Source organism: Zeus faber (assembly GCF_960531495.2).
Source record: "Zeus faber genome assembly, chromosome: 7".
Taxonomy (NCBI): Eukaryota; Metazoa; Chordata; class Actinopteri; order Zeiformes; family Zeidae; genus Zeus; species Zeus faber.
The window spans coordinates 25,673,801-25,700,699 of record NC_137203.1 but is presented as its reverse complement, the minus strand read 5'-3'; the positions used below and the strand labels follow the sequence as shown (position 1 = coordinate 25,700,699).

The window sequence follows — 26,899 nt, the reverse complement described above, 5'->3', positions numbered from 1 at the left end:
AAGTTCGTAGGTGAGAGCCTTTTAAAGAAGGAGGCCCGAGGCCCCATAACACGCTGACGCCTCTGGGTGAGATTACACTGAGCTTTTAAACATTAACATAGGAGAGGGATACTCACTCACCGGGCATCAATAAGGTATAGTAATGTTAATGCAGATTATGGAGTAGGAATAAATAACTGCTGGCACAAAGGCAGGCGGGGGAGAACGACACACACACTGGAACAAGGAGACTGAGTTTGTGTGTGAATGCATGAAGGTCTCCTAAATTAGGCTTTTCATATGCGTTTCCTTTGTGTGTGTGTGTGTGTGTGTGTGTGTGTTTGGGCTGTGTGTTTGTGTGTGCGTGTGTGCGTGTGTGTGTGTGTGTGTGTGTGTGTGTGTGTGTGTGTGTGTGTGGTTATTTGACTCACCTCAGGTACATTTCTCTTGAATTCCCTGCTCAGTTCCACCAGGTGCTTGTGGGAATGCTCACTCTCCTCCTGTCGCCCCGCCAGCTCAGACGCCACAGAGTTCAGCTCCCTCTACATGGGAGAGAGAGAGAGAGCGAGAGAGAGAGAGAGGGAGAGAGAAAGACAGAGAAAGAAAGGAAGGAAGAGGATGAAAAAAACAGGACAGTACTTTTAAGAGAGGCTGCCAATGCTCATCCAACTTGCGAGAGTGTACATAAATAAAAATACACTGCTGAATATTAACAATGTAATCTTTCATGATCTCGCAGCGGTAATACTTACTGCTAGCCTGCGCCCATAAATAATTAAGCCAAAATAAATCCAATGCCTACAGTAGCAGAAGGCCTTTTAGATAATCAGTATTTGAAATAATCAATATGCTTGCAACGGCTATGGAGCGCGAGAGCAGGCAGGGAGGGAGGGAGGTAGAGAGAGGAGAGAGAGAGCTCCAGAGCGAGCTGGAGAGAGAGAGAGAGAGAGAGAGCGAGAGAGAGAGAGAGGGAGAGCAGGGGGAGGGGGAAGCCGGCGGTGGAGTCACGTGGAGAGACCCAATAACCTGACAAACACCCTTACAAACAAACAGAGCTTCCTCCTGAAGCGAGGAGCCCGTCTTTGGAGCCACACTTGCACTCGCAGCATCTCCTCTCTCCCGCTGCCGTAATTACCACAGGTCAAATCTATTTTTGCTCTCGCTCTCTTTTCCATCGCTCTATCCAATCAATCACTTCTGCCTGGCCCATCCATACATTGATCCCGCATGGATTTCCAATACGTGACGGCAGCACTCGCGGCTTCTCTTTTTTTTTTTTTTTACGAATTACCCCTTCGGCTATGACAAATGCCCCCGATCGGCATTAATCCTGGACCTGCACGTCGCCCCGCGTGTCATGAAGACTTTGGGCTCCACCCAAGCTGACACAGTCAGATCCGCTATACCAAGCTGTCGGCAGCGCCCCACCAACCCCACCCCACACCCCCCACCCCTTGCATTCACGCTGGACTCTGCCGCACCGCATGCCGTCCACAAATCCAATAGTATCGATCCGTCATCCAATTCCTGGCTCTTTCAGCAAACAGAGACGAAGGAGAAGAGAGGAAAAAAAAAGAAAAACAGAATCAAAATGTACTCTCCGAGCTGCGTCGTAGAGACAGACAACTGTACTTTCGCTTCCCCCGTTTTTTTTTTTGTTTTTTTTTTTGGTCTGTGATTTCCTTGCTAATTGATGAGGGTCCAGGCCCGTAACTGCTGGGACACAATATAAAAGCCGACTGGGGGATTCAATTACCACTGTGAATTTATATATGGCGCCGGAAAATTAAATTGACTGTGTTTTAATTAATCTCCAGTCTTACTTAAAGGCAATTTAATAAATTATCAGGCGGGCGGAAATAAATAAATAAATAGACTAAAAGCGAGTAAAATTTAAAAAAAGGGAGATGGAGGACAAAGAAGGAAGGGAATAGGAGTCTGACAGCAGCGGAGCGCCACAGGAAGACGGGCGAGTTCGGCAACATGTTGCGACCGCTTCACATAGCCACCCCGCCCCCCGCCCCCACCCCGATAAGATGCAGCTAGCTCCACCTGAGTGCCCTTTGACTGTAGCAACCGGCCCACACCTCTTCTGGCGTGGTGGTGACACTGGGTGGAGAAAACGGCGAGTTTGTGACTGTGACAGCAAACTTGTCGTCCCAGGCGGAGAGGACCTACTTGCACTGTTCAAGACGGTGGCCACACAGGACAAGGCGGCTGGACTTTTCTAAGTCATATGACTTTCTTAGTCATTACAGTCCATCTGGGATGAGCCTTGCCAGGGATTAGAGAGAGGGTTTTCATGGAGGGGGGGGCTTGATTCAAATGCCCTCAGACCGGCTTATCTGGTCAGGAGAAAATTCTTGACTTTGAGTGGGTCTCAGAAGTACTTAAGATATAACAGTCTGGTGTTTCCAAGTCTGCCAATTCAATGCCCTCCGCCAAGAACAGATTTCAGCTTTTTTTTATGGCAGCCCTACTGATGAGATCGGTGAATTCCGATGATGTGTACCGAGCCAAAGAGCACACTATTACAATAGATGCTATTCCTGTCGTGCCCCTGTGGATTTCCAGACCATTATGAGCGAGAGGAGTGTGGATAACAGCCCATCAAACGAACCCTTTGTCTGTCTTACTGTGAGGGGCTGGAGCAGAACAGGCTGCGGGGCTACTGTGGTTGTTACTCCAAGGTGGATGCTGGGAGGATCTCTTAAATACAAAAGATTTCAAAAGAGATCCCACCTCCTCCCACCCTCCTCACTAATCAACCCTGAACATTTCAACCTGAGGCCAGAGAGATCTCTGATAAGATCCACTTATCTTTCCTCCATTATGCTGAGCTTCAACTTGTACAAAAAAAAACACAAAACAATATGAGACTAGGGAGCGTCTTGAGGAGTCCCTCCGATGCTTAAAATAAAAACGAGGATTCCAAAAAATCCAGAGAACAGGTGAAAAGAGGACCGGCTCGCTAATCATTTAATCGGTCTTTAAAAAGGGCCATTGGGACTGAATTTTCAGTATGTGGCAGTCAGGTCAATACAGAGCTCCTGTCATTAAGCCTCTGCCAGTCAAACATGGGGCCATAATTGATGAGTTTCCCCTGAGTCGGGTGAAGCTGTCACTGGGGCGGGGGCTGAGATCGGGCTCTGGTTGGGCTCTGTGACAGCAATGAATGAAAGGCGCGGTCCGAGATGCGAAAAAGCTATCTCACCTCCTTGATGTTTGTTTTGTAGCTTTCAAGAATACAGATTAAGCAGACCAGACGCTCATTGGCTTTATGCGGTCAAATCGGCATCCTACTGGTGGGAGCGGAAACAGGTATTCCAGCAGCCAATAAACTGCAACATCAGTATGGAAGCCCGCAGGCAATAGGCTGAAGCCTTGGAGGGCAAAAACAACAGCCAAGTGTCTGGAAGTAAACAGGCTGACAGGCCTGACTGGGACAAAAAAGACTGTTTGTTGGGTAAGAGAGTGACTGACATAGGCCCTGTTTACACCTGGCATTAACATGCGTCTTGGGTGATCCGATCACAAGTGGACAGCTCTAACTATGTCTGTTCACACCCAGCATTAGAATGCGTCTCCACATGCGTCCCGAGTGATCACATCTCACTTGCCTGCTCTATATGCAAATAAACACGTAGATTATTTCCATTTGCAAAGACCAAATGCGAAGACCTTGGTGCGCGGGCAAAATCAAAACAATACAGACTGAAATTTTGGTGCCGTGTGAACTGTACGCAGCGCAGGGCTGAGGCTGAACAGATTTATTTTGTTTCCTGATTTTCTGACTTGGACGAAAAATTGAAAACGTGAACATAATCAAACAAAATCTTTGAATACAACTAAAGGACTGTCCCAATCACTGCGTAATGGAATGAACGAAGCAAAAAACTTTGTCTTCCCGTTAAAAATCACTCTGATCGCGATGCGGAGCTGTGGGGCCTAGTAAGAGACGTGATAGGGCCAGCCCAGTGTCAGTATAGAAAAATGAACCAGTGGGCCGCTTGTCCCTGCTTTATGGGCTGGCCGTTGAACAAAAATTTTTTTAAATTCAAATTTACAGTATATCGGCACCAAGGTGGGCTGGCTCACCGGGAAAATGCCCGGTATGCCAGATCACCAGGTCAGGTACAAAACCGATCCAGCCTCGTTGTGGTCGAGGCTCTGGCCGTTTGACATTTTTGCAGAGATGCACCCTCTTCCGGAGCCGTCACATGGACTGACAGGCAGCCACTCACACGTTATTGAGCGGATCAGGTATTTATGCACATGTGTGTTGCAGCAGAGACTGCAGGGAGTGGTCCCCTTGTAGATCCAGCAGAGGATAAACAAGGGAAGAAACAGGGTGGCAGCAAACAGTCGGTGAGGACAAAGAAATAAAGTGTTATTACCCTATATTTATGTGTAGTTTTAATGGTGATTAAGTCATGTCGCTGCTAGCAAAGGCGGCAAAAACACCTTAAAAAAAGCCTAATTTTCAAATTCAAATGGAACAGTTACTCTCGAGAAAACATGCTCAACAACAATGCACTTTGGAATTGTGGGCAGAATGTTGCTGGTAAAGAAATGTGAACCAATGCATTGTATTTGGGAGAGATTTGACAGTGATTCATTTAATCTGGATCCTCTTGATTACATCTTCACTGGTACGCTGTTTTCTGGACTTTCACAAAGATATGTTGACAAGTGAAGTGGGCGACCAAGGTACCGCAATGAGGTAGACAGAGTCAAAATCACTATTGTGTGCACGAGGCTTGGACAGCACAAATTAAAGTGGAAAAAAAACAGGGACAGGAGCGAAGAGGGAAAATGCAGATGGGGTATTATTTTTCTTTTTGTATCCCATCTAATTGCAATCATAGGCAGATGTCTGAAAGTGTGACAGCATCAGCAAAATTGCTGCTGAGAGCACAGAATCTTTGTCTAAAAATAATCAGACATTCTCTGTGCTGCTGTTTGTTATAATGGTAATCGATGCTGGAGGCTTTGAATTCCATCAATTTATAGATCCACTCTGTTCTGCCTGGTGACTGTACTGCCTCACAACCCCCACTGCACATGCACACTAACACAAAAAACACACACACAAAAGACAGGGTTGGGCACATGCTTGTTGTGCAGATTTGTACACAGGTGCACGGACATCAACGCATGAGGGTTGCAGCGAGGCAGAACGGGCCAGCGTGTGATTAAGATAAGTGTGGTTTCCTTTCATACATTCCTTATCGCCTCCTATTCTTTGTGCCGCGCAAGATTGTCTGTAGCGCTCTCAGATTAGCCCCACATCTCAGACGCCACATTTGAGAACAAGGACTGATCAATAAATCAAATCACCGCAATCAATGTCCCCGATCGCTGCAGTCTGGTCTGGCCCCGGCGTTATTACTGGCAACCTCCACCCACCCCCCGTCAACACCCACCCGCCAAGCCCCTGCGAGGAAGTGGGGTTGGGGGAAGGAGAGGAGTGGGAAAAAGGGGGCCGCCCCGAGATTGGAGCCCCATCCCATATGAACACTCAAAAATTATACCTTATCTGCGCCCAGCGGACGCCGCATACGCTGAACGGCCCAGACAGGAGGGTCGGCTGAGAGGGAGGGGCCTCTGACCTCCGTGACCCCCCAACTGGGAGCTGGGGCCTCTGACAGGGTCGCGGTGGGGGGAGGTGAAGCGATCGTCTGGCAGCTACCTCCATCTGTCTACCGCCGTCGCTGCTGCTCTCCTCCGCTTTCCTTTTCCAGAGCTTCTACAAGACGGACCAGCTTCAGGATCTGAGCGTGAGGATCTTTTTTCTAAATAACTGCATGAAGTCCTTTTTTTTGTATTTTGTATTCATTCCTCTGGGGGAAATTAGGTATCCTCTGAAAAAGACCCATCCTACACCTAGGAGAAGTGGGCAGCCGCAGTGCAACACCCGGGGACCAACTCCAGCTCTTTTGCCAGTGTCTTGGTCAGGGGCACTGACAGGAGTATTAACCCCTAACATACCTGTCTTGATGGTGGGAGGAAACCGGAGCACGCGGATCGGAACTCAGAACCTTATTGCTGTGAGACAACAGTGCTCACTACTGAGCCACTGTGCCACCACTATGATTCTGATTGTAAGCTGTCAATCACAGGAAAGCGTGAAAACAACTTGATGGTGCGTCCATCTCACCATCCAATTCTGGAAAAGCTGTGGAAAGGCTTTGCCTCGTGCAACCAAACCCTCTTCAGTCGGGGGCCGCGGCATGTGAAAACAAAACCCCCGATGATCTATTTTGCTCCCGAGTCCACGTTACGAAGTCGCCGCGGACTTGCCCTTAAAAATGTGGGCGGTGTATACAGTAGATCGCGAAGGCGCAAGGAAAATCACATTTCACTCTGACACCTCTCTAAACTCTGGACTGGTAAGTCTGATAAATCACCCAAAATAATTAATCCCCAGTCAGTCGGGCTGTCTTCAAACAGCATGCTAAATCTCACAAAAGGAAGGGGAAGCGTGCGAGCGTTACAACCATCAGCAAAAGGTGTGACTGGTGTTGTCAGCCATTATTCGTCATACCCTGCTTCATTTAGAGAGTTTTGGCGCCTGACGCACCAGAGCACAGCCTACTTGTCAACACTTCGCTCTCTTTAATTCCAACACACACACTGACACAATCGCTCGTGCGGTTGTGCTCAAGCACCCGTGGACGGGCAAACGCTGCGCACGTACATTCTCACACACTCACACACACACACACACACACACACACACACACACACACACACACACACACACACACACACACACACACACACACACACACACACACACACATACAGAGACACACCTTTTCCCTTCACTCACTACCATTCCTGGTAGTAAGCCATCTTGCGATGGCGGGGGCGGCGCCAATATGGCCACTGCCGACCGCGATTGGAAATTGTCTGAGCACAAAACACCTGTAATACGGTCCTTTCAGACAACGCAAACCCTCCGCTGAATGCCTTTAAATATTCTCCAATTATGAACTTCAAATTGCAATCTATGACTGAGCGCTCCTAAATGAAGGCCAATTAGGACACCGTATTTATCATCATTAAGGCCGACCATTGTTCCGCTCATTTCCAAGTCTGTGGTTACAATCAGGGTGTCTATTGTCGCCGTGCGGTACATGCACGCTGACTGATTACACCGGCCTGTGATTCATTAGCGGGTCGAGCGGGTTGTCACCTGAGAGGAGACAGGATAACCTCTGCGGGAACCCGAACGGAGACTCTCTGGGAGCAATGGCGGAAAAATCTCCCCCACACCAAGAAACAGAAAAAAGGCCTGTCCGCCGGGCCAAAACCAAAAAACCTCCCAAACTCAAGTTGGGTTTTGTGTTTTCGCCTGAGTACATTACAGAAACAAACAAGACAAAGACGAGAACATTTAAGTAAGTCAAGCAGGCGACAAAAGTGGCACATCAAAATTGGGGACATTGGGCAAGGGTTGTTTTCCCACTTTCTTGCTTTCTTCCTCATTTTCAAAGGGAGAAAGGACTGCGACTTGGGGGTGGAGGTGGGTCGGGAGCTTTTCTCCCGCAACCCGCCCCCCCTCCAGTGTCTCAGCCATCCAGGTCAGGAAGACGGCGAGAGAGCGGCGTGGAGCTCCGTGGGAAGCAGCCGCCGCCACCGCCCTGGCCCACTTTCACCCCGCCGACGACAAAAAAAAGAAGGGGGGGGAGCCGAAGCCGCAATTGTTTATTCTCTCTTAAGAAATGTCAATCTGTTCGCTCTCAGGTGTGTTCCTCTTCCTCTTGTTTTTGTTGTTTTCTCCCTCCTGCCCCCCCCCACCTCTCACTCTCTCTCTCGCGCGCGTGCTCTCGCTCTCTCTCACCACACACTCTCCCCCGTTTTCCCTTGTCGATTGCAGGAAGATCAAAGCGACACTGCTGGAAGAATCTGAATATTTCAGGTGCGGAGAGAGAGAGAGAGAGAGAGAGATAGAGAGAGGGGCTGCGTTTCACACCACCTGCGCAGCGACGAGCGACGGGTCCCACCTCTCCCGCTCAGACTCGGTTAGAGGGCTCCCTGGGGCCCCGGCGACATAAACCAGGGCCACCTGTCTGAGAGAGAGAGAGAGAGAGAGAGAGACGGAGAAAGACGCAGACAGAGATAGGGAACGCTCCTTTATCTGCCCCCTTTTCTCTCCGTGTCTTTTCTATCACACAATCTTTTTTTTTTTTCCCCTTCCTCCTTTCAATTTACAGCATTTGAACCAAAAATAAACGAATTTAAATGGAGCGGTGAGAGTGGGAATAAAACCTGGGCTGACAACAAGCGGCTGAGATCAGTGCGGTTTGTCACAAAAGGCTTGAAGATCTGACTGGCAAACGCCCGCACCCAGAAACAGGAAGAGCCACATGAAACGCGGCAGTTTACACACAAATTTTTGTTTTTTTGTTGTTGTTGTTGTTGTTGTAAATTGTCCTGTTTTGCGGGGGGCACAAAACAGGCGCCGCAGAGTTAAATGGGAAGGTCTGGTCGAGGAAATAACCTGGAGTATTTTCTCGACAAAAAAATTAAGCCCCCGATTGCATAGCGTGTCGAGTCCGTGCGTGAGTCGCTTCTCATCCCATCTTCCAGGGCAGAGCCGTTCCTGACCCGAAGAAAATAAAAACCATCCCCGGTGTCAGCCGCAGTCTTAACAATTTGATGTAGCTGCCCTCCTCGGGTGGCGTGGGCGTGCACGTTGACATGTGTGCATGTGTAAGCACTCGTGCCAGTGCTAGCGTGTGTGCGCGCGCGCGTGTGTGTGGGGAGTCGTGCATGTACATTACATGTGTGTTCAGGGGGCGTGGAGCAGGTTCCACGCTACCGATTCCCAGCCATGTCTCTCAAAAGGATCGTAAAAGTCTTTACAGCAAATTCCTTACATTCATCTGTGTCAGAGCGCTCGGCACACATTAGGCGTTTACACGGGAGGAAACACAATCTATTTGATGCTACACTGCCCACACGTCCAGAGCCCTTCTCTCCGCGCCGGAGATTCACAGTGTTTAACTTACTTCCATTTCATATTCTGAACAGGCAGGCGGACAGGCAGGGAGGCAGGAAGGGAGAGAATGGGCTCCATCTTGCTGTTGATCAGCATTTAAACACCCGAGTAAATGTAATCTGGAATGAGTCAACAAGAGGCCCTCGTATTCCGCTTCTCGAGATATTTGTTTTTATTTACTCCGGAATGTGCAATTGATTTTTGTTGTCACCCTAATGATGTATGCAAACGCTGAACCGGAGAAAAACTAAAAAGTCACACTTTATTTTTTTCCCCTTGGCTTGCTGCTCCTGCGTCTTTTTAATATTGGTGATGCTTATGTGAACAAGTGGAGGTTAATCCCTGAAGCGGCTCAGCGACGGGCAGCTCTTTGTAAATGTCAGCCGTGAGATTGGGGCCTTTCCTATTACCAAACTAAACCAACATGGCTGACGGCTCCAAGATGGATGTGTGTGGCTTGGAGTTAGCCCCCTCCCCCAGCCAACACCCTCACCTCCGACGGAGGAATCTCCAGTAAATTGACCCCCCCCCAAACCTCCCCCGCCCCCCAGCCCCTTCAACCCCCACTTCATCATGGAAAACCGTATTAATCAATCGATGTATCGCCATAAATCAGGGCCAGGCTTTGATTGTATCAGCAAGTCATGCGATCAATCAATTAGTCGGACCTAGCAGCCTAATTTGCCTAAAGAAAGATGAATGCCCCTCTACATCATCCATTTGGCCGTCCGTTTAGCCATCAAAGTCGCTGCTTACTCCCAGGTCAAACATGCATCCTCTTATTGATTTCTCCCGATTAAACAAAAAAAAAACAACAAAAAAAACCCGAAATCAAAGCACGGTGAACTGAGTGGGAATAGTTCTACCTCCTTCGTATGGGGAAGGCCCTCGTAGCTCTCCTATCATTTGCTGCAGCTCGACATAACAGAGCGGACGGACGGAGGACGCGGAGTAGTCGTGGTCCCGGTCCGGCTTAATAAGTGAAACCAGCAGCAGCCTGACACTGCTACTACAGAGCTATTAACATGAAGCGCACGTAAGTGAAACAAACTGACCCTCGCAACGAGACCAATCAGGTATTCCATCGTTCAGTGGTGCCCGGGTTTGCATGGGAAGGAGCGGGGGAAACGAGGAAAACGGCGAGGTGAGCACAGTGAGGGGGCGGGGGACAACAACAACGGGGACACAGAAGCATAATGGTGTATTTGTTTCATATTTCATTCCAACTGTGAATTCCAATCCGCCTTGTGACACAAAACCGCCACGGTCCACCGCTTCCCATCTGCAACTCTTGTGTCAGGACGTCTCGGAGGATACACGGGAAAACTTTGGGGAGCGGGGAGGGGGTGCGACAGGAACAAGTAGAGCACGACAGAGTGGGCTGCTGCAGCCTGGGCCCTGGCGGAACCCCTCCCCAAGCGCCGCCTTGAGACGTGGCAGACTGCCTAGGCTGCCGTGGAGACACCGAGAGGACTCCCTGAGGGTGGGGTGGCGGTGGTGGTGGTGCAGTGGGGGGGGTGGGGGGGCAGGGGTGTGTGGTGGGATTAGGGGCCCCAGCAGAGCCTGGTTCTGCTTCACACTCCCAGACCCTGCTGTCATACAGCTGTGGTGATGGGAGGCGTGCGGAGCGCCGGGGGTTTCAGAGTTGTCTGCAGGGCTTTCACAGTTCTGCCCAATCTCCCAGGCCTCACCATGTAATTAGGGATGAAGACAAGAGGGCCAGGCTACTCAACCTCAATTCTGCCGGCTTCACACAAGGCTGGCCACCCATGGGCCTCCAGGGGCACCACAACACTGCACCATTTGAGTAGCACCTGTGAGTGCAAGCTGGCACCAATCCCGCCTTCTTCCAACCAACCGTTCTGAGCAGCAGAAGTACAGTGCAGTGCTAACAGTACGCTGCGCGGTGAGGACGTGATTGATAGACGTTCCGATGTGACTCCCGACGCCAGGCATTATGTGTGTCAACGAAGCTCCACATTGCAGAAATTCCCAGGTAAACAATCGGCACAGTAAATAAGTGATTTTTCTTCATACCATCGTCTTCTAAAACTCCACCCAGGCAAGAGAGAAAATTTAGAGGATAAGGCAGAGGAGGAGCTCTCAACTATATTCAAGGAACACAAAATTATACTACAGAAGGATCCATTATTCATCTCGGATACATTTTTCATTTAAGAGTGGGCTGGATATGAGCAATGATGAATGCATTGCCCAGGATGCAATTTGTATGTAAAATAACAGATGATTACAGAATATGTTTTTAGTGCAAATGCAGTTTGTTGCCGTCGAAGTAGAAAATGCATTCCTTAAAGAAAAACACACACACACACACAAAAAAAAAAGAATAAGACCTGAGCGTGTGACACAGCCTCATAAAATCACTTAGCCCCTTAGCCAGGCCCTTTGCCAGACCTTATAATGGGTTCCAATGAGATGGCTCAAGTGATGAATGGGCCCACCGAAGTGGATTTTCATTCATATAATATACCCCTTGGCAGGTCCATTTGGAAATGCTGGATAAGTAAACTGAATAACTAAGACTAATTTCGACTCCCCTTCCAGTTTGGCAGCAGATTTCTGTGCCGGCCCCATCCCCCAACCTCCACCCCCATTCCCCTAAACAACAACAACAACAACAACAACGTACACAGAAAACACTGACAGACATACTGAGATGCGTGTCTACTACGCACAACTGCACACGGTGCGTACAGCCGTGCTTCCGCGCCTGCCGGGCATCCGCATGGTCCTCCCAGGACCCGCTCCCTCCTCATCAGCTCCACTCGCTGCACACACCGTCTCAACTCGCCGCCTCTCGCGGACGCACACAAAGAGGCCTTCCCCCCGCCGCTCGGCCTCGCCATGATTGAACGCGGGGCCCTCCCGACGCGAGATGTGCCCACCACCGAGCACGTAATACAGCTCATTACTGGGCGAGCAAAGTCGGGGGGAGAGAGAGAGAGAGAGAGAGGGCTGTGATGGGTGGGGTGAGGGGGTGGTGGTGGTGGGGTGGAGGGCTGGAGGTGGTGGGGTGGGAGGGCAAGTACAACAGAAGGGAAGTGAGCGGCGCCAACGTCTCTCTCAACGTCTTTCTGAGAAATCACTTGAATGGAAGTACCATCGTCAAACTATTCTCAACTATTCTCTCTTACTTAGCGATGATGGAGGACTGGGGTGAGCACCGTCGATATACCAAAAAAATACATCGACAAGGACAACATTTTGAACTTGGGATGGATGAACGCAATGCTGGTATCGAATATGGGTCCGATAGTGAGCTTCAAGGGCACTGTATCAGAGGCAAAGCACCAAGATCCATATCAGATATGGGAGAAGAGCCCGTTGATCTTCGACTTTTTAGATGTCTCTAGTGGAGAAAAAATGGATTATATGTCAATCATTAAGTTCCAATGACTCCAGAAGTCTATACCATTCAGGAAAAACAGCGGATGGGATGCTCACTCGGCATGAGCCCATACTTAAGGTTTGGGAATACGCTGGTATCGCTGCTGAAAAGAGTGATATCGGCCCATCCCTATTTAGATACAGAAGAAAAAAAAAATCAATTTACAGTGTATACAGCCTGCAGGAAATGGTTTCGCTGATGCACTCGTCGATGATTGGCTTTGTGAGTGATAGCCCTTGCAGGTTTGGTTTTAGGAGTTACAAGGTCCTCTTACTCGCCGGCAAAACAACGGTTGACCTATTAGCGAACGGCGGCCAATCGCAGAGCGGCGAGGAAAAGGGGGCAGAGTCTATTTGGGTCTGTATCATTGATCCGTGAGGGTCAGGTTTGTGGACAGTGACAGGAGGGCACTGGGTCTATGTTTGTCACATGGGGGACAGAGAGGGGTGGGGTGGGAGGGGGGGAACAGGAAAGAAAGTGGTAAAAAAAAACGTCTGATCTTGGGCTGCACGCGGCCCCCGTGAACCTCCCCTCACCTCGGGGCGACGGCACGACCCCCGGCGAAGCATTACACGCATTAAAAAGACATGAACTTCCGAGCGGTGGAGTTTCAGGCACGCAATCAATGGGGGCCACAGGTGCACACACATTTTCTGCACCGCCAGTGGAATGCCCTTTTTCTCCCTCCTAGCGTCGGAGCGCTGCTTCGTGTTATTTCTTTTTTTGTTCCCCCGCCCCCCCACTGCCTGTTCATGTTAATGTCAGCGATAATGAAGACCTGCAGCACGCGAAACAATACAAAAAATAAAAAAAATAAAAAAAATAGCGGCGTGAGCTGGGAAGACAGTTTTTTGGAGGTGGGCTGGAAACGGCACAGACAAGCGCTGGAGAACGGGGAGGATGTGAGGAGTCTGTCAACATCCCCTTGTCTGCTCCTGTCTCCGCGCTTGCTGCAGACCGAGGAAAGCAAATGGGCCTAATTCACACTGGCTGTGTGTGTGAGTGTCTCCGCTGTCGAGCAGCGCGAGCGGGGAATTAGATCTATGGTTTGTAGCCTTCATCCCTTCCCAGACAGACTTGTTCCGGCTCAGAGGCGCTGCCTAATCCGCACCTCTCTCCCGCTTGCACTCCCGGAAAATGACTTCACACAGCTGCCTCAAACGCCCAACGCAGCAATTCTCGTCTGACTGAACCCCTCCCCGCGCCGCCCCCCACCCCGGAAAAAAAAACAAAAAAAAAAAAACCCCTCGGTAGACCTCCCATAGCTCATTTAACATACCAATCCCTCTCCCCCCCCTCCGCTCACCTCAGACGGGGGGGGGGGGGGGGGCGACAACAAGGAAAAACAACAACAGCCCCACTTGATCATTTAAGGGGGCCCTTTCCTCCGGAGAACTGTCAAAATCAGCAGAACTGTGGGAGGAACGACAGCGGCGGGGTGGAATTTAAGGAGGCGGCCATGTTGTTACTGTAGGCCGGCGCTGACTTCTTAGTCAACGGGGGGAAATTAAAGGTCTCATATTTGTGGAAAGTTGAAAAAAAAACACGGTATTAACCATTGAAAAGCAGCAGAAATGCGAAAAAAAAATAAATTTCAACACGCATACTTAGACTATATTTTTTAAGTTGTGCCAATTATTTTTGATTGATTTTTATTTTGTAATTTTATTTATTTATTATTTATTTATTTTGTTCCTTTACATTATATTCACCTCGGTTTTTTGTTTGTTTGTTTTTTTTTTTTTTTACCTGGGATCTTCAGATAACTTTGCTTGACAGTTACCAGTCGTTATCGTCACACAGTAGGTGGTAGAAATCAGGTTAGAGGTTAGATCAGAAAATGTCACGAGAATCCAATATGGCCGCCTCACCTGACGTTAATAACGAACGACAGTCCCGAGCGGATATTTTCTAATCTGTGTCCGAATAAGGCAAACACTTCGAAATAAGTCTGCACAATGCAGCGTGACACGATTGTACCTTCTTGTAGCCGAACAGGCTTGTTGTATATTGAAATGCTCTTCAGGTCCATGCTTTACGACAGTGGTTCAAACTTTTAGTAGTACAGTGGTACCTCGACTTACGACTGCATCTACTTATGACTAATCCAAGAGACGAGTAGCAATAGTTGCGAAAATTTGTATCGACTTGCAACCGACTGCTCCAAGATGCGACCGTGGAAATTTGCAGTTGGCGCCAGTCAGCAGTCAGTCAGCAGTCAGTCAGCGGGCGACCTACATCGTGTGTGCACGTAGTTTGTGGCTTATCGATATTTTTTTCAAATTTACTGTGTTTGTGCTGTGTATTTTGTTTATTTTCACCCTTCATGATTTCATAAGTTAGATGGGAAAAATTGATTCAGCATACTACTGTTTTAACATACGACCGTTCTTATAGAACGAATTACAGTCTTAAGTCGAGGTACCACTGTATTAGAATAGATGCAAAGTCAGTCATTGCACAGAGTACAAGTACTGAGGCAACAAAATGCATTTCTCTGCATTTTACCCATCTTAGTAACCCAAGTATCTAGGAGCAGTGGGCTGCCATATAGAGGTGCCTGGGGAGCAGTTAGGAGGTTCAGTGTCTTGCTCAAGGACACATCAGGACACTACCAGGAGGAGCCGGGGATCAAACCGGCAATCTTCCGATTACTAGACAACCCTGTGTACCTCCTCAGCCACTGCCCCCCCTATTCTCTTTTTTCAGCTGAGCATTTGGGGTATAAAAAAAATAAAATTAACATAAACGATGGACTGTATGAGCGTTTTTTTAAACGTTATATAAAGCCAATATTTTGAAGACATTTTTTTCTTCAATTTTCGGAGTAAGCCCCTTGCAGTACCCCAAAGAACCCCTAGGGGTACCCCCATTTGAGAAACACTGCTTTACGAAGCGCCTGAGGTAAAGTAGGAAAACACACTAAAACACTAAGTTAATGACGGCAAATAAACAATTTCGCTTTTCTCAAGGTTCTTGGAAGTCTCTTGGAAGCTGTTATTTTGTTTCATTTGTTTTTGCAGTTGACTGACACGCGTGTGTTTACTTTAACTTTTACTTTTGGGCTCCGTGCTCCATATCAAATGTCCATTCAGGACTGCGTCTCGTTACCATTGCCAACACCGATGGTGTTGATGTCCCTGAAAAGTGAATTCAGGGACTTGTTTCGAGACACATTATACATGTTCGAAAACCAATGCTTGAAAACATGTGAAAAGACTGGACGATGTGGTACTGAATTGCGGAGTTAGACCGTTAAACTGTTGCTCAGCATTTTTGTGGTCCGAAATTTTTCGAGGCGTGGCTAAATCAGGGCTTGATGACGTGGAACGGTCACGCCCGGCCCCGTCCCCTAACGCTATCAAAACACAGTCGGAATCAGAGCTGTGGTAAAATAAGCTAAGCTAACATCCCGGAGTTTGGGACAAAACACTGATTTGGGAATAAACACCTGTAGCAAAAAAAAGAGTCTTCAGGGAGACTGTGAACTCATGCCACGGATGCCCAGGTCAAAAAGAAGAACCGTCCCGCTGGTTTGACTGCGTGCGGTTTGGTTAGGGGAGCAGTAGCTGCATGCTAGCCTGTGGAGGAGCCAGCAGGGGGCGCTGGAGAGTGGGGAGTCCCGCAGCCAGACAGCGGCGCTTTGAGGTGAACAACTAGACACACAGGACTGGGTTCGGCACGGCATTTAAACATGGAAGTTCCTTACTCTAATGTAAACGTTTAACAGGATTAACGCGGTTGGGCGTGGTTTCAGCGTCTTCAGCGGACACCCCCCCAGCATCTCAGAGCAAAAGGAACTGCCTTTTTTTTTTTTCACCATTTTGAAACCTAATTTTATATACTTAGAGATGTTTGTAATCTTTCAAATTTGGCTGGGTGGTTAAAAACACATTCTTCTGAGGTGTGACAAACTCAACAAACTCAAACTCAAAACACAATTTTATTTTCACTTTACAGGTACTTTAAGCCATCATTAATAAAGGGTTTGGGTTGTTAAACTGTCCTGCCATTACCTGCTGAAACAAGTACAAATAAATTCCAGTTCAACTGCCTATGCTTGGTGTAACATCACAGTGAGAGTTGTTTGGCCTTGTCTGGAAAGACAAAACCAAGCGAGTTCTCACATAAAAAGCAACAGACGGTTTGCGTAGGTCGTCGTCGTCGTGGCGACGTGCCGGATAGCACGCGGGCCTCTGAGGGACAGTGGCCTATCTGGGTCGCGCAGGGCAGGTCCAGATAATGGCCCCGGGGGGGCCACTTAGACAAACACTCCAGTCTCAAGGACGAGCGAGCGGGAGTTATTCCTTATATCAAATCGAACCCACCTAACGGCTTTCATCTGTGTCGCAAGATAAAAAAAAAGAAAAAGAGAAAGAAGAAGAACTCTCTCTTCCTGCGAGATTCTACGGCAGAAGCGGCGCGCCTCTTCACCCTCTTTGGTCCCTTTCCCAGAGCAGGCGTTAAAAGAGATGCGGCGGCGGCTGCCGGTGCGACGTGCCGCTGAGTGACTTTGCAGATCCTTCAAGTGCTAGTTCTTATCTGCAGGGCAAGTTAAATGAAGTACCTTTTTTTCCAGGTGCAAAGAACCTTGCGAAACAAACAGCGTCAAATATCTGTTTCCATATGCTGGAAATTAAAGTATTTATATGAGGTTGGTTGACACTGGGAAACAAAAAATATATATAAATAACTAAAAAATATAAATAAAAAACTTGCCCTCAATTTTTTTTTCCTCCAGAAATCGGAAAAGCAACCGAGGAAAACAAGTGAAGTGACAAGCGAAGTAGAGTGATTAGAGTCTGATATGGCTTCGTTGAGGAGGGAGAGAGAGAGCGAGAGAGAGAGAGAGAGAGAGAGGTGATTTATCCCTTCACGGCCTTTTGACACTAAATTAAACTGTTGAGTCCATTCCCCCGTGCCAGCTAGTTATCTTTCCGGGCTAATTTAACACTATAATTTACATTCCATATAAAATACATCCTGATGTGGAGCTGTCAAGGCCGTACATCATTTTGCGGAGAGTGCTCCAGTTTCGACGGAAAAGGACAGAATTAGATCATATTCATGATGCAATTAAACACTTCAGTGGGAATCGATGTAAAACCGATGAGCCCTGAAAACAATGCATATGGCTGAGAACATTAGAACACATTACCTTCCCCCGGATCCCTCGGTCTACAGGCGCAATTTAAAATCCTCCGCCACTCCGCTCTCCATCTCTCCAGATTCATAACGCACGGCGGTAATAAATGAATTTTTCACAAAATTATTCAACTACTAAATTGCCCATGGTAACTGAGTATCAGATGAAAGTGATGTGAATTATTAAGTAGGGAAACTGTTTGTTCTCACCATGGGTGTAATAATCGGCCAAATGAGGAGGGGTGGGGTGGGGGGGGCAACAGGGGCAGGTTTGTCTTCAGGGGGGGTAAGGGGGGGAGTCATACAATAAACAACCGCGTTGATGTAAAAATGAGGAAAACTCTGTCTCTGCCGCCCGGGGCCCCCAGCTGGGTTGATGGTATCGACCATCGGACGGATGGGGAGGAGGTGGGTGGGGCGGGGGGACATTAGCAGGCGTAGTTCCACACTATCATGTAAAAACCTGGCAACGGGCCCTCAGGAGCTGGCAAAACCGCTGCAACAGCCAGCCAGTGTTACACCACCTCACCAGATTTTACATAATCAGGCAGACAGCGCAGCAGGCCACACACTCGCACTGACTCGGGGCCAGAGCGCATCGGCTGCCCGTCACGTTCTGCTCCGCAGCCGTCAAACTCACTTTTATTGGCTTGTAGCCAGGGATGAAAAGAAGAAGAAGAAGAAGAAAAAAAATGCAAATGCATTTCAGTTTTAATTTACGGCAAAATAAACAAAGGTAAAAACTATAAATATCGACTCCCTATGTGAGTTTCTCTTATTTCCATTAATCACAGTTTGCCCTTTCTCCTCACTGTGCCCATTTTTCTTGTCAAACCCCAAACTTGTTGATAGCGGTGGAAGAAAAAAAAATATCTAATGAAATTCAGAATTTAAGAGCCATACGAGGGGGCAGGGGTGCGGCAATTTGTAACCATTTCTGACACATTGAGTTAGCCCCTCCAACTGAAACAGTAATTATGCTTAATGGCCCTTTAATCTGTCCATCAGGCGGGAGGTGAGCAGCCAGGTCAAGCTAAAGTGCTCCAGGCGTCACGCCGTGTCAGGGGTGCAGACGGTGAGGTGAGGCTCTCCTCCACCAGGAGCACCGGGGCCCGCTCACTTCAACAAATAACAAGCTCTTCGTCCACACATACGGTCACTCACAGCAACACACAACTCCAACCCAACCGGTGAGAGAAAGACTAGGGTACAGACAGAAAAAATAAATATTCCATCCAAAAAAACTTTTTTTTTCTTTTGACGGATAGGGCAGGTGGGAGCATTCCAAGCCAAGGAAGTCTTGTGGCACTCTGCCGTTCTCGTTCGCCTGGAGCTCCAGGGGGCTTTCTGGTACATGTAGCACCCAGAGAATAGAACAGATCAGAGGTCAACTTTGGGGCTGGGCTTTCACCCACGCACTGTCAGAAGACCCCTTGCTGGGGTACTATCCTGCCTGGACCCTCACACCCTCACCCTTCCATTGGCGCCGCCGACTGGGGTGACTTACGCCATAGCGGACAGAGCGTTCTTAAGCGGGGAGACTGCAAAACCACTCCCAGTAGTGAGGAAGTCAGGGAGCTGAACTCGTACAAAAAAGGAGGGTCCCACAAATACTACCTTTGTACCCCATGAGATTTGGACAGAGAGGAGAGGGAGAGAGAGTGAGAGAGACAGACAGACAAAGGGAGAGAGAGAGAGAGAGAGAGAGAGAGAGAGAGTTAGAGCTGCACATTATGCATCCGGGGCTCTCCCCTGCTTTATTTGTTATCTAGGCCGAGCATTCTCCCACACCAGTTCGCTGGTCAAATGGAGACGAGGTGGGGGCGTCCTTACTACCTGCTGCTCCCTCAGCTGTCAACACTTCTCACCGCCCTCACCCCCACCTGGCCACGTCGATACGGAGAAGTGACTGCCGTTTTGCTTTATGATTGCCTTGTTTTATTCTCTTGGCCGGGGATTCTCCTCGTGCCCCGCTCCCTGGCTCTCCTCTAATCAGTCCGGCTCGCCTGGACAACGGAGCCATTGTCTCTCTAACTGGAAGAGGCAGTGGATCAGCGCATCCCTTCCCTATTTTCCCGCTTTATTAGCCCAGCGCCACACCGCTGTTTATACTAGTGGGTATTCTGTGTTTGCCGAGAACAATTACAGTATGACAAATGGTCTGTCAGTGCCATCTATCAGGCCAGAGCTGACAGGAATCCTATAGGCAGGGCGGCCATTTGTCCCCCCGCTCGCCATCTCTGGGGTCCCATGCTTTAGTATCCATGACAACAGGCAAGCTACTCGCCACGCTTGCCACTTCACAGTGAGAGATGAGCGGCCGTGAGTGGCTTTGAAAATTAGCCTTTGACACCTGGCGTAACACTGCACTCCCCACCCTGCGAGAGCGCCGTCCAACCCCAATGCCACCGCCCATCCCAACCCCCACTACCGCCACCTGCACCACCACACCCTGCGTAGCCTCTCCAACTTCCGCACAAACATAGATACAACCTAATGCAGTCACCAGGGCACCAGCACACCTTCATATAGTCTCGCCGTGTCAATTTTATTTGCGGCGGAGCTATACGATTCTCAACATTAACCTCACAGCTACATTACCTATAGAGGAATGGGGAAATGTGCGGACAGGAACCGGCGCAGCCAATATCCATAAAATAAGTGAGTGAAACAGGAGAAGAAGAAAAAAAAAAAAGAGCAGCTGAGTGACTGAAGGCGCATGAGCTGCCAAAACATTATCAGTCGGAACTAACGGAGCCTTCGCTCCCGCGTTTCATGAATGACTTCTCAAAGTGAAATTTATGCCCAAAAACAAACTGACATTAAGCGTTATATTGGCGATCAATGTTAAACACTAGAAAGCGGGGTTTTTTTGGGGGGGGGGGGTTTGACACACACTTTGACACACTAGGAGCTGTTCGTAATTTCTTCACCGTTTCCTGACACGGGGAAGTATTCAAATCCAGGATATTGGACGAAAATTTTCAAAAATAATACGACGCCAACACAGTCCTGCAACTCAGCCATTCAGTGGTTCTCTACTGTTTTCTTACGCTATAAACCGCGGTCTGGAGCCTGGGATTGCATTGCGAAGGTGAAAAAGAACTGAACAAAGCCGCGTAGACGTACTGCGCTGTCAGAATCAAGGGGGTTTTTACGCTTGGCGATTAATCACATTTGGAGAAACATTAAAGGGAGAGGAGGAAACGGGCTGCGGCACTAGGAGGTAAGGTTTGTCAACTGATATAACCCGCCGCTGACATCAAGCGGAGCCGGCTAGCTCATTGATGTGGCAGCATCTCATTTTCACCAGTTTGGAAGCAGACAGTTTTGCAGCGCCTTGCGGTTCTTAATTATCTTCCGACTTTGTCTAATTCAATCAACACAACTCAGATCTGGCTGCGAAATGGCACTCGCATCCCCTCAAGCTCAGCAAGTGGAGAGAAAAAAAAAAAGAAAAAAAAAAACACTGAATAAGTGGAACAGTCAAGCTGACAAAATGGGCATAGTACATGAGTAGTAGCTGCTTTTTTATCCCCCAGACCGAGACCTCGTCGACGGGCGCGGAGCTGCGGGGAGGGCAGGGCGCCAGAGCAGGCAATCCAATCAGCCGCAAGTTTTTTAAGTTTACAGAGCCGCGCGTTCAAGGACTCCGGAGCGTTGACGGCGCTTAAGATACCATTTGCACACCGCCGTCATACAATTCCAATATTCTCGCTGGTGCCAGGAAGCGGCGGAAGAAGAAAGGCGATCGCCCGGATAAACCTTGCAAAAATGTAAATGCGTGCAAGCGAGCACAACCTCACCCACGCGGCCACACACAAACACACCTGGACGCCGGCACATTCTCTCACACACGCGCACACACACACAAACAGCACACACACACACACACACACAGACACACACACACAGGCACACGCACACACACACACACACACATACACGCACAGGGGATTTAAAGGTCATTAGGGATTAAATTGTTTGCCAATTCCCAGTCCAAGAAAGCGGGCGAAATAATGGAAGGAGAGGACACGGGAGGACTCGCTATTGAACCCCTCTCACCCCTTTTTTTTCGGAGACCACCTCTCTGCCCGTCCGCTCGCCTCCCCAGCTAATTCGGAGGAGCGCAGCATTATTCGATTCTGACATTATTAGCTCAAATAGCAGAGAGGCCCCGTTGTCATCATGGAGCCTTCACTTTGGCGCTGACTGCCAAATCTGTTTTGCGCTAGCCACAGACTGCCAAATGCAACAATGGCAGATTAGTGAAGCCCTTCCCCTGTTGCAGCGGAGGTTAATAAAAAGTGACAGGGCTAAGTCCGCTCCGATTAAGTATGCTGGGAGATATTACAGCAGTTTGTTACATCAGATCCTTATTGGATTAAACAGCATGCACAACAATGAAAGTTTAATTTCAATTTTCGGGCAGCCATAATAAAGCAGGACTCTGAGTGCACTTGTTTGGAACAAAAGAAGTCTAACAATAACCCCTCCACCCCCACACACACCACACAACACATTGACGGTAAGCGAGGATGCCAACCTTGCATAAACCTTCAACATTTCTGTTTTTCCTTCTTTCTTAATCCATTATTTATGAAGCGACTACATTGAACAGGGGCACTTAGAGATAGCCAGAAAAAAAACACGAACCACAACAGGTGAAAAAAAAAAAAGGTGGGCTCGAAATGACGAGACCTATTAAAACACCCCGTGTGTCCATCCCCCCACCAGCTTCCAAGGCAACCCCAGGGCGGTCCGTTGCGTTGTGAGCTCCGTGAGAGGTCGCCCCACCTGACCAATAAGCGGTTCTTAATCCTAACAGAGCCATCCATTAACCTATCCAATTTTTATGACCCTCTTCTTTATTGGACGAGCCACCGGCTGTCCTTATCTGGCAGAAATATGAGCTTCCTCCATCTGTGGCCGCACGCATTTCTGCCTCTTCCCAGAAGCGGGCGGGTGTTCCAGGCCAGGTGCGAGGGGAGGAGGGGGTCACCTGGAGCTGTCGTGGGTGGTGGTGGTGGTAGGGGCACAAAAAATCGGCCAAGTCTCCCAGGGTATCCCCCCTTTAGTCCCGGTGCATCCCATAAATCTCTTTGCTTTACGATCAGGTACATAAAATGAGTCATAGATCTGGACGGTAAATAAGAGCTTGTCAGGAGAGCTGACGGCAGGCCCAGCCCTGCCCTGGCTCTTCCTCTTCCTCCTCCTCCTCCTCCTCCACCAGATAGTCCCTCTGTAACCCCGGCTATCAGACGTGCGCTATTGAGCTGGGTCTAAGCAGGCTCCAATAAATAAGCCCGATATTTCCCTCCGGACTTTTACGGTGCCACCCCGAAGCGTGCCGGACAAACAAGAGAGAGAGAGAGTGGGGGTTTAAAACTCACGCCCGCTGGACATTCTGGATATTACAATGCTTTTTTTTTTTTCTGTTGACGAAATTATATAGGTATCTGCCCCCCCTGTCTCTGGATCCTCAAGATGGTGACGTCCTTCCATGTTTCCAATTACATCTCTGGGATGACATGCCGGGAAGTCGATGGATCAATCCATCTCAAATATATCCAAACTATAAGTAAGGTACTACCAGACACTGACGTCTTTTTAATGGACCCTCAATCCATACTTGCAATTAACTGTGCAGAAGCCCCCCCCATTAAATAACTCTGCTAGTGTATTTACTCTGGTGCAATTTGGGTATTTTTTTTTAGAGCATGAATTTAGGCAATGGGGGGAAGGGGGGGGGGGTGTCTTCAAAAGCACTAGAACAATTATAGACCCTTCCTCCACAGCGCCAGCTAATCATTGTTGCCGATTCGTTTACACTAGTCCAAAATGAGTCCCTGAATGACCACCTTTGCATATTAAGCGTACGAGCAGACAACAGGGACATGCGGGTTGGAGGACGCGGGTGGTGGGGAGGGGGGCCAAGCAACAGCCAAGTCATGACGGTCGGGGGGGAACAGTGGGCTCATAATGTGTACAAATGGGAACGTGGCGGCTGATTGATAGCATATTAAGCAGAACTGTGCTCCTGCTTATCCACAGCACATTTTGACAAGGTGGCTGCATGGAAAAAAAATAAAAATACATTTTCAACATACATCAGCATCTCTTCAGCATAACTGCATATAAAGCGCATCGCCTCCCTCCTCTCCAGTAAGTAGAAAAGGGAGGCGGCGGAGGGAGGGAGCGCTTCAGAGATGGAAGCACGCAGAGTGCATGGCTACAGGCGTGCAATCAGCTTCAGGATTCTAAAGCTCCCCCAGTTTGTACAGTTCTATAATCAGAAAGCGAATGAAGGGAAAACAACGCCACTGGCGCCACAGCACAAAGGCTCACAACATTTTCATTAGCGAGAGGAAAAAGGAAAAAGTTCCCCTTAATGTGAAAGTCTTCCCTCTGCATAAAGGTGGCGTCTGAGAGGAAGGAAAGATGATTCGTTCGGGCAGTGGTTTGGCATCACTGTGGTTTAAAAAAAAAAACCATTTATGAATGTGTTGCTATTTGAGTTATTTTTATATATTTTTTTGTGATTGTCATCAAGAAAATATCAGTGCACGTATCAAAAAATCTTAACCAAAGGGCCGGCCCGATGAATATATGAATATATCACAGTCCTATAAATGCATGACTTCAAACAAGGCAGAAATTAGGCAAAATTATCTCATCTCATTGTATATTTCCCATTTTATTTGAAGTTAAAACAAATTGAAGAGTCCCTTTTTAAATTATTTCCTGATGTCTTTTAATATAATAAACGGGCAAAGGTCATAATTTTGATCTGTAATTATTCTAAAATGACATTATATGATCCAGTCAATATGTCATGATGCCAGTATGTAATTAAACCAAAATGTCACTATCGTTCCGATACATCATTAAGTCAATTTGTCGTGATGCCAGAATGTATTTATGCCAACATGTCATTTTGGTAACGCTCAAATGTCAATATGCAAAAAATTATGTTATGTAAACGAGCTGTTTAGTTGGAATGCCAATAAGTTGCCGATGTTGGTACATTGCATTGCATGCATTTCCACTGTGACTAGGGTGTAATTTTAAAATGTTTCCAACAAGTAAAAAAAAAACCACATCAGTTTGTAAATAAAATATTTTTTATATTATTTATTTTTTATTATGGAAACATAGAATAAAGAATAAAATATATATGCTTCAAAATAAAAGCATCTCTGGCGAGATTCATTTAAATTAAATCTGTTTTAAGAAAAAGTAAGTGACGTGACAGAAGTTACTATAGAAAACTTTTCTCTTTCATTTTTACCTCACAGGAACTCGATAAACAAATTTGGTGTTGAATGCTACAGAATTATTCAATACTTAATGGCATGGCCGCAATTTGGTCGATACCATGAAAGTATTGAATTTCAATACCCAGCCCTGATATCGATTGGGGCAGTATCTGTGTTTTTATTGAATAAGGCACCGTCTGCACATGGAGGATATTGAGTGGAGGGTTCACTTCTGTACTTAGTTTGTCTTTCTTGTTAGGGATTGCACTTGGATATATTGTGTATATTAGCCCTGTTTAGCAGCATAGGCAGGGCACTTGGATACAGCTCATAAAAAAAATGTTGAATATAGATAGACTTGATAAAAACTGCTTAACTTTCTTAATCAACACTTGAATACAACTGAATACAAATCCATAACAACTGTTTGGGTCATTATGATTCTAAAAGTAAATGGATGTGTGAATAGCTAATTTTTTAACACCTTTTGAGTCGACCATTATTTTTTCCTCTTATGAGACATATATGGTACATGCCTATAACATTATGTATGTAAACATATATATAATAAGGGGGAACTGTTAAAACCCAGAGGTCCTCGTAACTCGTACGTGAAATGGAGTCCTAAATCGACCCCATCACCAAGTCACAGAGTGGCTCTGAACATTGTCTTTATGGGCTCCTTGTTATTTAACATGTTACGATCTCCCCGCTGCCAAATGAAAGCCTGATGCTAATAAATCATCTAAGTCCTTACTTTCTTCTCATTCTACACCTACTCACTGCACACACAAATGACTGACAGAAGTCTCGCCATGCACAAGACAAACACCGATACGCACGAGATGCAGAGACACTGGTCCGACGTCCACATCCCTGCCCTCACTTAGATGTATATTGAAGAGTAGCCTTCCGTTGGTGGTGCTGTTGTAGGAGGTGTGTGTGTGGGGTGTGTGGGGTGGGGCGGGGTGGGGCGGGGTGGGGGTCAGATTTTCCAACACTGTAGTGGTGCAGTGGTCAAAGTTACCCCCTTACATCTGCATACAGTAAAAAACAACATTCCTGTAAATAAAGACGGCTGTCCAGCAACTGTCTTCCCGGCGACGAGCGTATTGACCGTCGTCAGATGCTCCGCTGATTAAAAATTGATCCATTTGGAAAAATCTAATCAACTGAACAGGATTCTGTCATACGTCGGGACGGGGCGGGCCCGGGCGGGGTGTGTTGTTGTGTGTGTGTAGGGGGGGGGGGTGCTGCTGACACAGAGTGGCGCAGACCTGTTATTAACCTCTGCACCTCCGGGCAGCACCCTCCTCTGCCCCCACCCCCCCACCCCCCCGCCACCCCACGCAGCGCCCCGGGACCAGACACGGCCCAGACGGCCTGAATTATTCAGCAGTCTGGGAGAGGCTCCGGCCACTTGGCCTATTAATGCCTGCCCGTGGAAGCGAGTATCTCTAATGGCGGGTCCGGAGCTTCGGCAGGTCCCAGTGGATTGGAGGAGGGCGGCTAACGCCAGGGCTGCGGGGGGAAGTGCGAGCAAATTCATCAGCGGCCGAGGTCACAGCGGGTTAATGATGCTGCACGTCTAGACGCACTCAAGCTCTGCCCAAACAGAGTGACGGTGGGGGAAGGGCCGGCATTCACCAATTATATACATATATATGATATTGTACGCATTTTTGTTTTGTCTACAAAACCCTTCTGTGGCGACCGACTTTGACCCAGATACACTTATACGACTTCTACGCAGTACGACTTGACCCTTGTAAAAAAAAAAAAAAAAGCACAATATTTGTGAAAGATGCTGATAGGGCAAGAGCAATCGTCATATTCTTGCAATTCAACCAATGTGTCTCCGCTAGAGCAGAAGCAGAGGGAAACATTAGACAAAAAGGTTTTTTTTTTAAGTGTCTGCACGACCACCTCTGGTTACTCTTGCTCGTCTGTCATCACAACAACAATCCAAACAGCTTGATGTGGCTCTTAACTCCAGCACAGTCACTCAGTAATCAGGGCATCTCTCCTGGCGAGGGTGAGGAACAGGCCTGGGGGGGGGAGGGGTGTCTCTCTTTAGGGAAGCAGCTTGGTTGCGGT

At 48.0% G+C, this 26,899-nt stretch overlaps 1 protein-coding gene across 1 annotated transcript in view; it reads right to left on the bottom strand.

Moving 5' to 3' along the window:
* The window catches only part of cux2b (cut-like homeobox 2b), a gene marked incomplete at both ends in the record, with an annotated part of 81,526 nt that overhangs the window by 45,517 nt on the left and 9,110 nt on the right, over nt 1-26,899 (bottom strand). Inside the window, one exon of the mRNA XM_080004301.1 lies at nt 411-521. Coding sequence (XP_079860427.1) covers nt 411-521 — 111 coding nt within the window. The remainder of the gene's footprint in view (nt 1-410; nt 522-26,899) is intronic.